The following is a 15,132-nucleotide window of genomic DNA, read 5'->3' on the forward strand; positions in this document are numbered from 1 at the left end:
CCTAGTACTGTATATAACATAGAAACTATGTTCAAAAAGACAAAATGAATACATAATGCGAAACGTCACCAATATATCTGCAATTGTATGTCCATCATTGTAACACACAGTCTCGGGGAAGATAAGTTAATAATCATATTCATGGAATCTGTGCTATGGCGCATTGTGAGAATGGTGGTTGATGTATAGATATCTTTGCAAGTTTCCTATTTCCTATATCGCAAGGCTGCCATTCTGTTTCAGAGGAATATGTTGGGCTGTTTGTAGGTCATGATATTTTCTTCCCTATTAAGCATAGGCTGTAGAAAATTAATGGTGCTAATACTGCATGTCAGGGGTGCTCAGCTCCAGACCTCAAGCCCCCCCCCCCAACAGGTCAGGCTCAGTGACCTAATGTTTTAGATTGAATTGAGAAGAGAGGTCATACCTGTAATTTCATTTAATCATGTTATTACATAGTTACATAGTTATATAGTAAATGAGGTTGAAAAAAAACCCATCAAGTTCAATCCATGTTAAATTTGCCAACAGATACTGTATCCTATATTTGTATTTACTGTTTAATGATCGAGTGGAAGACATATCTCATAAGGGGAAAAATACATTTCTTCCTGACTCCAGTAAAGGCAATAAGATTCCTCCCTGGATCAGCATCCTTCCTATATTTACTTATTTGGTACTGTATATCCTGTATATCCCTGTATACCTTTCCTTTCTAAAAAGATGTCTTACTTTTTCTAAAATATATCTATTGTATCTGCCATCACAGTCTCCTTGGGTAATGAATACCACATTTTAACTGCCCATACTGTAACGAATCATTTCCTTTGTTGCTTGTGAAATCTCCTTTCCTTCAATATTAAGGTATGACCCTGGGTCATTTGTACTGTCCTTGGGATAAATAGTTATTTTGAAAGCTCCCTGTATTGTCCCTGAATATATTGGTATATAATTATCATATCCGCTCTTAGACGCCTCTTTTTTAATGTAAACAACTCTAATTTACCTAGCCTCTCCTCATAAATCAGATTATCCATTCCCTTTATTAATTTGGTGACTCTTCTCTGTACTTTTTCTAATTCCATTATGTCTTTTTTATGGCGTGGTCCACAAAACTATACTTCATATTCAAGGTGTGGTCTTATGAAGAATTTATACAGTGGCATAATAATGCTTTCTTCCCTTCCATCCATTCCCCCTTTTATGCTAGGCAAGATGTTATTTGTCTTTGCAGATACTGCCTGACATTGAGCAGCATTACTAAGCCTGCTGTTTAGGAGCACTGCTATATCCTTTTCCATCAAGGATTGGTGTAATTTTGTTCGGTCTAGGACATTTGTTCGGTCTAGGACATTTGTTCGCAGCCGTTTTGCTACAACCATATCGCTTCTGGCGTTTAGCCGCCACTCACCTCACCACAGGGACATTTCTCCACCGGCCACTTCGCTGCCAAGGTTAGCCCATTGCCTTATCCCTACTCTTAACCCGTAATATTAACACTACCCACTTCCTAAAAAAAGTAACCCTTTATCCTAAAACCCCTTACTCTAAATTCAATTACCTTAAAACTCCTTATCCTAAACTCTTGCCCTAAAACCGCTTACCCTAAGCCCTTATCCTAAACACCTTGTGATGGATTAGACCAGGCTCCCTTAATTACGGAAGGCTAAACCCAGTCTGCTATCTCCTTGCCATGCCAGGTCTCTTCATTTTAAAGCAGAATATCAGGAAAGGGTATATTGCTGGGTTACAGCTGTATGATATAATGATACCCCCCCCTCCACCAAATACCCCATGTGGTTCCTTTATTGTATGTACAAGGCAGCTTAAACCATTTGCTGCTTGACCCCTGCTGAGATCATCTCTTTAACTTCCAGACACAGTGTCACCGTCTGTATCCCTCCTGTGCTAGATTCTGTCTTATTTTCACATTTCAGTTAGGTGTGGGCTAGTCCTGTGATTGGTGAGGATTAAAACATCTCTGATTGAGACAAAAGTCCCATAGGGAATGATGGGTAAAGAAATGCTTAAAAGCCTTGCCTGGTTTTCCATGATTCAGATTCACTGGGGAAAGACATTCAGATGCTGTGATTTCTCTTTGGAACACGGTCGGTGCAGTTACCCCACTGCCCTGTGCCATCCTAAAGACTTTATTCCCGTACCCCCAGGTGGAACTGACTACTTGTACGTTTCAAATAAAAACTCTTTCATTTCTAATACCCTCCACTTTTATTTACTGTTACTGGCTGTATGTTCTATTTTGTGTACTGTAACCTCTAGATTAGGCAGAAAAGCCCAATGCTACATCCAATGTGACAAAAATACATAGTGAAATACTTCAATATTCTCTTGAGTAAGGGTAATTTAGTTAAACCCTTTGGCCAAAACGTTATAAGCCAGCAAGCCCCGTCAAGGCATGACCAGTAAGCAGGTCCTAACACTACCTGTGCAAACTCTAATTTACCTCTGCTGGAGGGAGATGACAGCAGTGGGTCTGTCCACACAGAAACATGAAAAAACCTGCTACTTAAAAAGTAACCTCTAGATTTAACTCTTGTTTGATCGCTCTATTGTCATGACTGAGTGTTAGCACACACGGTTTTGTGTAACTTGTGACCTACTGTATATTGTGATATTTGCTCAGACGCTACCCTTAGTGAGTTCTGCTAGGGTGGTTGCTGTATGTGCCTTGTGATTCGTTAACTTGCTGTGTGCTCACTGGGAGTTCTGGAATTCTCTAGGTTAAGTGGACATTCCAGTAACCCCAGAGACCACCAGGGTAATAGAAATTGGGTTGGGATCATTGTGATCGGGGTACAGGGACTGTGTAACTGTGCTGTGTGATCTGGGAACCCCCTGGGACCCACAACGTTCACGGAGGTCCCCTTGTCCCCAGAACCCATACTGGTATCAGGGTAAGGTTGTGTAATCTGGATCTGTTACACCAGGAGTGGGTGGGCAGTATACTAGGCATAAGAACGTGGCTCTTGGGGCGGGGCCCCTAGTAGTTCTGATGGGGTAACTACCCTTCTAGGAAAGTCAGTCTAGAATTCCCAAGGTGTATTCTGGGTCAGTGTTCCCAGGATTGGGTCTGGGTATCCTGGGTATAGGAGCGTGGCTCTTGTGGTGGGCCTTCTAGTGGTTCTGTGGGGTGATGCTACCACCCTAGCAAAGTTCGGCTAGGAATAGTAGTGGATGTTTTGGGGCACCTTTTTGCCCTAACCCGAGCGGGGATACCTTGCGGTCAGTAGGACAGAGGCATGTTTCAGCGGGCAGGTAGACTCAGTATACCGGTGACCCACTGTTTTGGGTACTGTCAGTCTGGCGCTCGGGCATGATCAGACCTTTCAGTGACAGTCGTCCATCACACCCCTTCTCCTAAACCCCTTACCCTAATTCCCTACCCTAAAAAAATGTACCCCTTAACCTAATCCCCTGCCTTAAAAATCTTAACCCTTTACCCTAATCACCTACCCTGAAAACTTAACCCCTTACCCTATAACCACTATCCTTAACCACTATCCTTAACCTCTACCCTACGCTAAAACCCCTTAAAATAACTTACCTTATTGGTGAAACAGCCGGCGGGTAATTGTCCAGTGGCAGAGCGCCTCTGGTAACTTGTTTGCGGCGAGACGGTCGGACCCAAATGTCCGATTCTGAATGTATCCCCATTTAATTTGTAAGTCGCCTGTTTATTCTTGCCTCCAAAATCCATAACCTTACATTTATCTGTATTAAAGCTCATCTGCCATTTACCTGCCAAGTTTCTCGTGTATCAAAGTCCTTCTGGAGAGAAATTACATCCTGCTCTGATTTTACTACATTACATTATTTAGTGTCATCAGCAAAGATGGAGAAATTGCTCTCTATGCCAAACTATGCATTGTATAAGCATTTGTAATAATAATTAATCTACAAAGTTAATCCACTCCCCATACTTAATTGGTTCCTTCTACAATACACCAGAAGAAGAGATTAATTTGATGTCTAGAAAGCTCATGTATTGGACCCCATCACCTGCCTGGGCTTCCTACTTACGTTATATATTTTCCAAACCACTTTTGAACACATTCACACATTTCAAATCCAAAATACCCCTTTACACCTTCACTCCAGTCCTCAAGACCCTCCAACAAGTCAGGTTTACAGGATATCCCAGCTTCAGCATAGGCATATGCTTCAGCATAGGTGGCTCAATCAGTGGCTCAGTCGAAGACTAACCTTTGCTGAATCGGGATATTCTGGAAACCTTACATTTTGGGGGTTCTTGAGAACTGGCGTTGGGAACCCCAGGCTTACACTGTTAGCTCTTTTCCCAATGTTCACTCTTTAGTTTTTAGTTATATATATATATATATATATATATATATATATATATATATATATATATATATATATATATATATATATATATTTTTTTTATTTTTTTTCTCGATATTTTATCCTACAGTATTTCACAATATTATATTCAACAGTGTAACAAGTTGCATACATGGCTGGCTTTATACTGCATAGCCAAAAATGTGCACATGTACATATTTGAAACAGAAGATTTCAAGCATGCTCTTTCAATTCTTCCCAGCTTCCCACTGGCTAATATTGCTTGTGCATTAAAATGTATTATCACTCATATTCCAAGGTTAGGAAATGTACATAAATTATCATAATTCTTCATGTTTCCAGCATGTGAACGAGTTGCTTACCTTTATTGTGATTTATCTTAGAAGTCGTTATATATGACCTTCACTTTTGTAATATTATTCTGCATACAGTAATCTAAACAAATGATGTGAAGTACAGCATAAGGACATATATACATTCATTTACTGCTAAAAAAGGCAACGTTTGTCAGCTTACCCCCAAGGCCAGTGCAAGGGCATTCTGCACCCTAGGCAAACGTTCAGCCCTGCCCCCTCCCCCCCCTCCACCACAACTGAGGTCAGTCAAAAATGAACTCTCAAACTGTTTTGTGCTTTGTAAATTGATTGAATGTCTAAATGCTTACGATCAATAGCCGTAGGAGCATGGTTTTCTAGTTGACCTTTTTAGTAATGTTATTGTTCCTCTGGTTTCATAGCTTTTCCGTGGTTTCATGTGTTACATTTATTGTAAATTGCACAGCTAGTTAATATTATTGAATGTTGAATAACTGATGTAACGTAACTGCAAAATAGATTTTTTTTTTGGCCCGGTAGAAGACAGGTTCACACATAAGCGGTCCTCTGTGATTTCATTGAGAGCATCATTAGCTGTGAATACTGAAAAGTGTATCTGAGGAAACTGCAGCGATTTTGTATTTTTGCACAGTGTAATGTATATTAAAGAGCTTTGTGGGAGTTGAAGCACATAAATAAAAAGGGGCAAATGAGATCACTTTAAAGCCTGAAATATATATATATATTTAATTAAAAAAAAAAACTATATTTATACCCATTTGTTCAACTGAAAACCAATTATATTTTACATCCAGGAATGAGAAGATGCTCTGAAGGCTTCCGATATATGTTGTGTAAATATTCATGATCAATCTTATATTCCTCCCCCCCCCCACTTCCTCCCCACCTCCTCCCCCCCAAAAGAAATCTCTTTGATGCCAAAACGTTTTAATTCTCCAGAAATCAATTTAGAAGTTCAATATTACAAAGGGTGGTTTTTCATCAAAGTTATTAGACCGTCCCTAGAAGTAGGAGGCGTAGCTGCAAGGTCTGCAATAATGTGTTCTATGTAGATTGATTCCAATGCAATGCTAAGGAAAATGCATTGTGAGGATGTGCACTCTAGTTCAACTCATTTAACCCCTTAGCTGCCAGGTGAGCCAGCAAAAAATGAATTGTAAAGCAATGTGTTGCAGCCCCAGTAGCCAGACAATAAAGATGCTAAGTAACTGTGCTGTCAAACTCAGAAAGAACTGTAAATTTTCAGTGATCTGAAAAAAAAATGTGTTGGTCTTTACATCCAAGATGGGCGTTTGTTTCTTATTATCGCTTTTTTTTTTTACATAGGATTGAAGTGGGTGGGTCTTTTGGGCAGAACCACATTAATATTCGCTCTGGGGACCCTTTGCTTCCCGAAATACAGACCAGATACACCCCAATAGGGGTTGCCGGTAGCCGCTCTGCTTTGCTAGCATGGATCATGTAATGCACGGGTGTGCAAACTGGAGGGGGGGGGAGGCGCAAGAGATTATTTTGGGGGGGCACGTCGTCATGGCAACGTGGTGTCAAATGAAGCCGCGGGGTCACGGAACAGTAAGGGGTGGGGGCGCGACACAGGGGGGGCGCAGCGCAGGAAGTTTGTTCACCCCTGATGTAATGCACACTTTTCAAAGCTCCTGCACCCTGTGGGCCAATAGGAAGCCGTGACGTTATCCAGTGTGGCTTCCTATTGGCCCTCATGACGTGGGAGCTTTAAACTTGCAAGAGATTCCGGTAGGCATCTCTGGAAACAGGGGGTCCCCGGAGCTCAGATTAATGGGGTTGATCTCCGGAGACTCCTTGCTACCAGCCTATGTTTAAAAAAATGCTTGGTGGGTTCCTTTAAAGCAAAGGTCCCTTGATTCCTGTTGCAATCTTTCCCACAATTATTGTGCTGGAGCAGTCTTCTGAGCTGAACAAAGTTGATTTCAGCCTTGGGGACCCCCTACTTCCCGAGATACAGGCCCCATTATGGGGTACCGGTATCTCCTTCAATGGAAAAATCTCACGGTCATGTGACCCACAGGATTTTTACATGGCAAGGATACCAGCACCCCATAACGGGGTCTGTAACTCGGGAAGTAGGGGGGACCGGCCCCTGAAATCAATGTGGTTCAGCTCCGGAGACCCCTGCTACAATACTGTAGTGTTTAAAATGAAATAAACCCCCTGCGATCGCCTGTTAGAGGTGCAGAGGTAGAGTGATTGATTCAGCCTCTCTCTTACTGCGCGTCTCTTACAGACAGGTAGACCCGGTAGGATTAACACAGTAGGTACCCCCGCTGTGTCAATCCGATGGGCCATTAGTCTGCTGCGGCAAATTTTGAGAGAATCTGGGGGAAATCTCGAAAACCAATTATTTCAGTGATCGGATAACAGCCGCTGCATCTGTACCATACAGGCGGTCCTCGGTTATCCGACGCAATGCGTTACTCAAAATGGCGTCGGATAGCGAAGCGTCGTAAAGCGAAACCCGTTTTCCCATAGGAACACAGTTTAAATTAAACGTTCCGTTCCTGAAGGCATTTTTAATGCTAAAATACACAGAAAATGTTACTCAAGCAATAAGATATGCAGCACACACATAGATTATGATGTAAACATTATATTTATTGATTACAGAACTGTAAAATAAAACTATAAAAATAATACTATGCTGTATTTTGTACAGAAATGTACACGAGCAAAAAAAAACCACATCAATTATTGGAGGAAGATGATGGGGGGGGGGAATCTTCAATAGACAACGGACTTTTTGGAGGTGATGTAGGTGCGGTTGAAGGTTTCGGCCTCTTGAAGAACCTCTTCATTGAAGTCTGGACAGATCCTTTCCTTTTCTGCGTGTAGATCTCTCTATAGCAGCTGATTTGGTTAGACACCCCACGACTGACTGTTGAACTCCGTTCAATGTTAGGGTCATTGTCCTCAAATATGGCCAGTGCGCTATCAATGTGCTTGAATGCCGCAGCCAACATTTTGCTAGACAAAGATTTACGTGGCTGTGGCTGTGCCACATCAGCAGATTGGTGGGCCTCCTCTTCAGCAATTTTTTGCTCCTCTAATTGCATGAGGTCTTCATTGCTCAACTCGTTAGAATGTGAGGCGAGCAACTCCTCAATATCCTCGGTTTCCACCTCCAAGTTGAGATCTCTGGCCATTTGCACAACAGTTTCTGTAACTTCTGCAACAGTCTCTGTAAGGCCTTGGACATCAGACACAAAATCCGGGCACAAATTACGCCAAACTCCGTTTAGATTGGATTGTTTCACCTCATTCCATGCCTCTCCGATGTTTCTCACTGCATGAAGAATGTTGTAACCCTTCCAAAATTCTTTTAGGGTTGGACCACCTTCCACATCGGTTGCTCTGATGGCCTGGGCAAATGTTCGCCTAAGATAGTAGGCCTTGAAGGAAGCGATAACACCCTGGTCCATCGGCTGTATCAGTGAGGTGGTGTTGGGGGGCATGAACACCACCATGATGTTTGGATGATGGTCATCCAGGTACACGGGATGGCCAGGAGCATTGTCCAGGAGCAGCAACGCTTTGAAATCGAGGTTCTGGTTCATGCAATATAATTGCACAGTCGGAACAAATTGATGCTGGAACCAGTCCTCAAAAAGGCTCCCTGTTACCCATGCTTTACGGTTGGACTTCCAAATCACTGGAAGTGTGTGCTTTGCATAACCCTTGAATGCCCTAGGGTTTTCTGCATGATAAACAAGCAAAGGTTTTAGCTTGAAATCACCTGCAGCATTTGAACCAAGCAGAAGAGTCAGCCTGTCCTTTGCAACTTTAAACCCGGGCATAGATTTTTCCTCTCTTGCAATGTAGCTTCTACTGGGCATTTTCTTCCAGTAGAGCCCAGTCTCATCAACATTGAACACTTGACGTGCGCAATAGCCACCGTCCTCTATAATTTTGGCCAATGTAACAGGGAAGGTTTTAGCTGCCTCCTCATCAGCACTAGCAGCTTCACCGGTCACTTTAATGTTATGCAAGTTTGCCCTCTCTTTAAACCGCATAAACCAGCCCTTACTTGCAGTGAACGTTTCCTCAGTGGCCCCTTCTCCATGCTGTTGCTTAATGTCCTCATACAGACTCAAAGCCTTGGCCTGAATTAAGGCTAAACTAATGGGCACATGACGCTGGGATTGATCTTCCAGCCATATGATGAGGAGTTTTTCTACCTCAGCAATATGCCCAGCACGTTGCCTTATTGTCGTACCTTGCATAGGTGCTGAGCCCTTGATCTGTTCCAGGATTCTTGCCTTGTCTTTTATTATAGTCACAATAGTTGTGCGAGGTATATCCAAGGAACGTCCAATTTCTGTGTTCGTCTCTCCTTTCTCAGAGCGCTTTATGATGTTGTGCTTGGTCTCCAAAGTTATAGATTTTCTATTCCTTTTTGGAGTAACAGCACTTTGCTTTTTGCTTTGATCAGCCATGGTTTAGGGCCTAAAATACACCACCAAACCTTCACACAGACTGTTCAGAATGATCTCCTTAGCTTGCAGCCGTCTGGTTGTTCATTTGTAGCAATTTTTTAAAGCGTCGTAAGAGCGTCGGATAAGCCGTTCGGGCGTCGTAAAACGGGCCATAGGGATGCATTGACAAGCGTCGGATAAGCCGTTCGTCGTAAAACGAAGCGTCGTAAAACGAGGACCGCCTGTATATCATTAGCTGTGCTGTCTGCACCATATACAACTCAACCCCCTTATAACGCTGTGCCTGGGGTCCAAAGAATCACATCGCGTTATAAGCGGATCGCGTTAGAAATAATGTACAATTGTATGCATTGTACAATAACGTATTTAAGATACCAATAATCGTGTTGTAAAGTATTCATAAATACAAAAATTGGGAGCCACGCTTGCATCGCGTTATAAGCGGATTCGCGTTGTAACGGATCGCGTTATAACGGGGTTGAGCTGTACTTTCATATTTATTAAATAGTTCTCCCTTGTCCAGACTATGCGATAATTGTTTTCTTTTTTTTTTCCTTCGTCTTTCATGAGGCAATTTTATTTTGGCTCGTCAATGCTACGCTAAATGGAAATTCCCAAATGTCGCCAAATTAAATATTCACAGGTGCGAGATAGGAATTGACAGCTAAAATCTAGCAGTTTTTTTCAGTCTCTCAGGCTGGTGAGATTGATAGTTTGCCTGTACATGTAATGGGAGAATATTGCACAGTGGGTGTTTGAAGTGCAGTGTGACATATGAATATATTAAATAAATGTCAGGGATATTTTTAAACCGGTCAAAGCTAGAGGAATGATAAGTTTGGAAAATCATTTTTATATTGAACACAACTTTTCATTACTTACATTATTCATGGTACACGTACAGTTTGCCTCACATGGTGCAAACCCCTCAATATTACAGACAAACTTGGCTATCCCTATGTCTTTGTTAAACACAATAGCACCCCTGGAATACTGTAGGTGTAATCACATCACATAGGTGTACTATAATCTTTTATCTCTTCTTCTTTTTTTATTACATGGTGCAATATTTAGGAAGAGCTTTAAATTACAATATACTGTATAAAACAATCTTACATTTGCATCCAATTAATGGCTGCACCCTAGAATCCTGGGTTGGATACATTAAGATTTTTTTTTTTCATGTGCATAGTCATTTTAAATAAAGAAAATTCTATATCCTAAAAAAAAAAGAAGCTAATCAAGGAGAATAATATTCCCAAGAAAACTTTTATTAGGTGCGTTTTTTAGGTACAGTACTTCACTAGGAATATGAGTATGCTGTATGTATCACTTTGGCTGCAACATATGTAGAATTACTTGAGAAAGACAACATATAACAATATGTTACTGCTGCACCATGAATACCAATTTAGGAACTTATGTTATATTGGCCAACGTGGGAAATCGGGCTGTTTTCAGCCAAAATGTCCTATTCACTTCAATAAAATTAGCCTCTTTGTTTGATAATTCAAAACAAATTGTGTTTTCGTGAGCATTTTTAACAGGGTTTTGAACTGTACAGTTTGTCTATGAACTGAAGAGGATATAACTACTGAATAAGTAATACTGCAACTTTAGAAAAGAGCTATTTTTTTGGAGACAATAACTTTAGAAAATGTGTTTTATGTACAACCTGTCACAGTTCACCCTCCACATGAGACAGTTTGTACAGGTGTGTTGTAATTGTCACCCATGGCAAATTGAGGGTGTTATTTGTGTACTGAACGTAACCATCTTAACCACAGAAATCACAAGAGATGCAGACTGAGCCCTAAGGCCTGATATCACTTCGGTTATATTTTACTGATGAACTCTTACTTATAATTGTTTAGAAGCAGATAAGCTTAAACAAAAAGTACATTTATCATTTTAAAAACCTGAATTTTTCATATTTGATAAATTCATTCAACATCCCTTTGTCAGCGAGAGAATGCAATAGTTGAATCTGTATTGTATTTTGTTATATTGACTCTGTGTAACTAATATGTTTTCAAAGCTGTGTTAGTTTTTAGAATAGTTGGCTGACTTGTGTTTTTCCTCAAGAATTAGATGTTATATATTGGCAGCCTACAGCCTTTGGATCAAATGGCAACGCAATCTCATTATGTATTTATTCCCTATTCCACCTCCCGTTGCCTACTATCATGCTCCTAGTAATTACTTGGGATGACAAGCAAGTGTTCTTGGCACAAAAGCTGTAACACACGTTGAATTAATTCCCTTAGTTCCAGGCTCTTTCACTTGATGACATTTCACTTTTGCCAGGGAAACAGAGTTGGTATACAGGATATTTTCAATATTATATCTAACAAGAGTAGGAACATTTAAGCAGCCGTGGTTCCTGCTCCTCCGTTAAAATATGCCAGGGAAAGGCATCAAATTAATCACAGGGAAAGAAAAATGTAAAATTCACTGGCTTATTAAGTGGTTCTATTTTGTAAGGTGCCTTCCAGGAACGGAAGACGCCTTATGGACACCATAAGGTGTCTTGTGGAATAGTGCTTCTTAGTATATATGGGTCTATATCTGATGCCATCCTGTCACCTGCAAGTGAATTTGTGTGTTTAAATGTGGAAGCCATAATACTCAGCTATTGCCTTCTCAGCTTTGTATCATTACAATGGAGACTATATTGTACAATTTAAGCAACAATGACATACTGACTTCTTCATTTAATACATTTGAGAACTCTAAACACTTACTTTTGTCTGCTATGATTGATTGTTTTAATCAGTGCCTCTGACAGAGGGGGAGCACAAGGACATCTGTCCCGGGCACGGCAGGAGAAGGGAGGCTGCCCTGGCGGTCCAAACCCTGAAGTTAGGCCCTGTCGGATGTTGGGCCTAACTTCTATTTTCAGCCACCTGGGTAGGCCCCCTTCCTGCACCGGGTAGGACCTGGATGGTCCTCGCACCCCTGCTCCATAGGTAGAACCTGTGGGATAAAGGCCGAGTCAGAGAGGGGGAAAGAGTTAGAGAAACAGTGAGGAGGAGGGGGAGAACGGGAAGGAGAGTTAGAGAGGGGAGATTGAGAGAGAAAGGGTGGAACAGTGAGAGAGAGAGAAAGGGGGAGAGAAATGGGGGAGCGAGAATTCAAGAACAGGGCAAGGGAGAGGGGTGACGAAAAGGGAGAAAGAGGGGGAGTGAGAGGAGTGAGATTGGGAGTCTTCTAGATTGTAAGCTCTCAGGACCAGGGCCCTTCTGTATCTGGTTGATCATGCCTGTCCTTATTTGTATGTTATTCTGTTTATGTAATTGATGTCACTCTGTACCCCCACTGGATCGTGCTACGGAATATGTTAGCACTTTACAAATAAAGGATAATAACGAGAGGAGGGATAGGAAAAGAGAGTGGGGGGGGAGAGTCAGAGGTGGGGAAAAGTGAGAGGAGGGGGGAGACAGAGAGAGAGAGAGAGATGGGGAAGAATGAAAAAGGAACGAGGTAGAGGACAGGGAGAGGAGGTGAGAGGGAGAGGAGGTGAGAGGGAGAGGGGGTGAGAGGGAGAGGGGGTGAAAGAGAGGAGTGAAAGTGAGAAGGGGTGAAGGGGTGAAAGAGAGAAGGGGTGAAGGGGTGAAAGAGAGAAGGGGTGAAAGAGAGATGGTGAAGGGGTGAAAGAGAGAAGGGGTGAAAGAGAGAGGGTGAAGGGGTGAAAGAGAGAGGGTGAAGGGGTGAAAGAGAGAAGGGGTGAAAGAGAGAGGGAGAAGGGATGAAAGAGAGAGAGAGCGAGGGGGAGAAGGGGTGAAAGAGAGAGAGAGATGGAGAAGGGGTGAAAGAGAGAGAGAAGGGGTGAAAGAGAGAGAGAGAGGGAGAAGGGGTGAAAGAGAGAGAGAGAGAGAGAGGGAGAAGGGGTGAAAGAGAGAGAGGGGGGACTTGCAGTGCCACCAACAGGATCAAAGAAGATACCGCCTGCCAAACAACCTGGGACCCCGAGTGGAGACTCCAGTCTTTGGACCCGGGAAAGCTGTCAGCTGCCCTGGTTCAAATAATTTTTTTGACAGGACAAATAATATCTGTGTTGTAAAGAATATGTACTTTTTAAATATCTCCTTTATCACATTAATAACTCAAGCTCAGTCATATCATATTAAACATGGGCTTTTTCAATCAGTGTTAACCAAGCGCATTGAGACAGAGAAATAAGAAATTTTTTAGACTCTGCACTTTTTAGAAATTAACAAAATTAGGACTTCTTTATTATGCAGCAGCCTACAAAAAATAGAATAGTTTGTTTTTCTTTGGCAGGGTCCAGCCTTCCTAAGGCACAAGTGAAGACGGCATCATTGGGGTTGGCAGGAAAAGCAAGATCTCCTCTTCTTCCAGTTTCAGTGCCAACAGCTCCGGAAGTCTCAGAAGAAGGACACAAGCATACAGATGATCCTGCCAGTGTAAGGACATCGTGATGATTGCTTCATCAAATATGGGCTGCCTCAGTTAAACAAATAGGAATTTAAGTAGGAATTCACTAAACAAAACTGGATATTTTGGTTACTCAGGTTGACATAATTTATTATAATGATAAAAGTTTGCACATTGTCTCAGAATGCCAATGCCGGAGGTTTGGCAATAGTGGCTCATCCCGCGGCATTCGCTTAACATCTCACATACTGATTCTACTCACTGGTAGCTCAGCTGTACGAAAACTGATTATAAACGAATGAAATTAAAAGTTAGCATTTGAAAACTAGTGCATTTTCATTGCAACATATTGGTCTCTAACATCAAAATAAATAGTCACAAAGCTTTGCAGCAAGACAGTTTTTTTTTACTCTATCCAATTCTAATTAACCTGTATGGTGTCTCTTTACAGGTATACGAACAGGATGATCTTAGTGAACAAATGGCCAGCTTGGAGGGATTGATGAAGCAACTTAATGCTATCACAGGCTCAGCCTTCTAATTGCAACTGAAGAATACATGAATTAAATACCCAGGAAAATTGCAGCATACCAGTGTTTTAAATATCACTCATGGAGACATCCGCATTGAATCACCGAGCTTTCAATACCATTGAATTTACACACAGAGGATTCATATGGAGTTTAATCATTACTTCAGATCTGATTTCTTTGAGAAATGACAATATGGATTTTGGGGGAAAAAGCTAATCACGTTTTCTGAAAAGATCGAAAAAGCCTCTTGGAAGCTTACAGTGCGTCTCATTGTTCCACGCATAGTCTGTTATAGTCCAGATCAGGGGTAGCCAACTCCAGTCCTCAAGAGCTACCAACTGGTCAGGTTTTAAGGATATCCCTGCTTCAGCACAAGTGGCTCAATCAGTGGCTCAGTTGACTGAGCCACTCATTGAGCCACCTGTGCTGAAGCAGGATTATCCCGAAAACCTGACCTGTTGGTAGCTCTTGAGGACTGGAGTTGCCCACCCCTGGTCCAGATGGAATATTGACCCTGCCCATCATGTATGTTTCCATTCGTTCCTCATAAATCTAGTCTTAAATCACGAAAGTTTGTTTGCGAAACTCAGCAAAATAATTCAGTGGTGGATGTTACAGAATTGTTTACAGTTTATATACATTTACTTTTGGAAAAGAAAAAGACATGTAGCACCAAAGTTATGGAAATATTCCCAACAGCACAAATGCAAACACTATATATATATATTTTGGTCATATCACTCATTTTGCACAAGGGTTTGGGTATGAAGAGGATTCGTGAAGATACACCTTTGATTGCAAGTTTTAAAATATTCCAGCAGTTAAGATTTATGTCCGGTAGCAGACACTTGAAATAAGAAGACTTTAAAATGTGTACAGGACACAGTCTGCTATCTTCTGTAAAAAGATAAAATATCATGCAACTTGTATCTGGTATAATCATGTGTGTAAGCTTGTACTGAAACCCTTGCTAATATGACTGGCACGTGTACCCAGTTATGTGATTATGCCAAAATCCTCATCTAAACCCTGTGCTGTTAAAAATCACCTTCTCAA

The 15,132-nt window shown here is 41.6% G+C and overlaps 1 protein-coding gene across 1 annotated transcript in view; it reads left to right on the forward strand.

Annotated features, from left to right (window-relative positions):
* DCC (DCC netrin 1 receptor) overlaps positions 1-14,404 on the forward strand; it is an 837,937-nt gene extending 823,533 nt beyond the window's left edge. The window contains exons 28-29 of the mRNA XM_075586416.1: positions 13,430-13,572; positions 13,995-14,404. Coding sequence (XP_075442531.1) covers positions 13,430-13,572; positions 13,995-14,084 — 233 coding nt within the window. The 3' untranslated portion in view covers positions 14,085-14,404. The remainder of the gene's footprint in view (positions 1-13,429; positions 13,573-13,994) is intronic.
* The last annotated feature ends 728 nt before the right edge of the window (positions 14,405-15,132 follow it).

The sequence above is a fragment of the Ascaphus truei genome, chromosome 1 (assembly GCF_040206685.1).
Source record: "Ascaphus truei isolate aAscTru1 chromosome 1, aAscTru1.hap1, whole genome shotgun sequence".
NCBI lineage: Eukaryota > Metazoa > Chordata > Amphibia > Anura > Ascaphidae > Ascaphus > Ascaphus truei.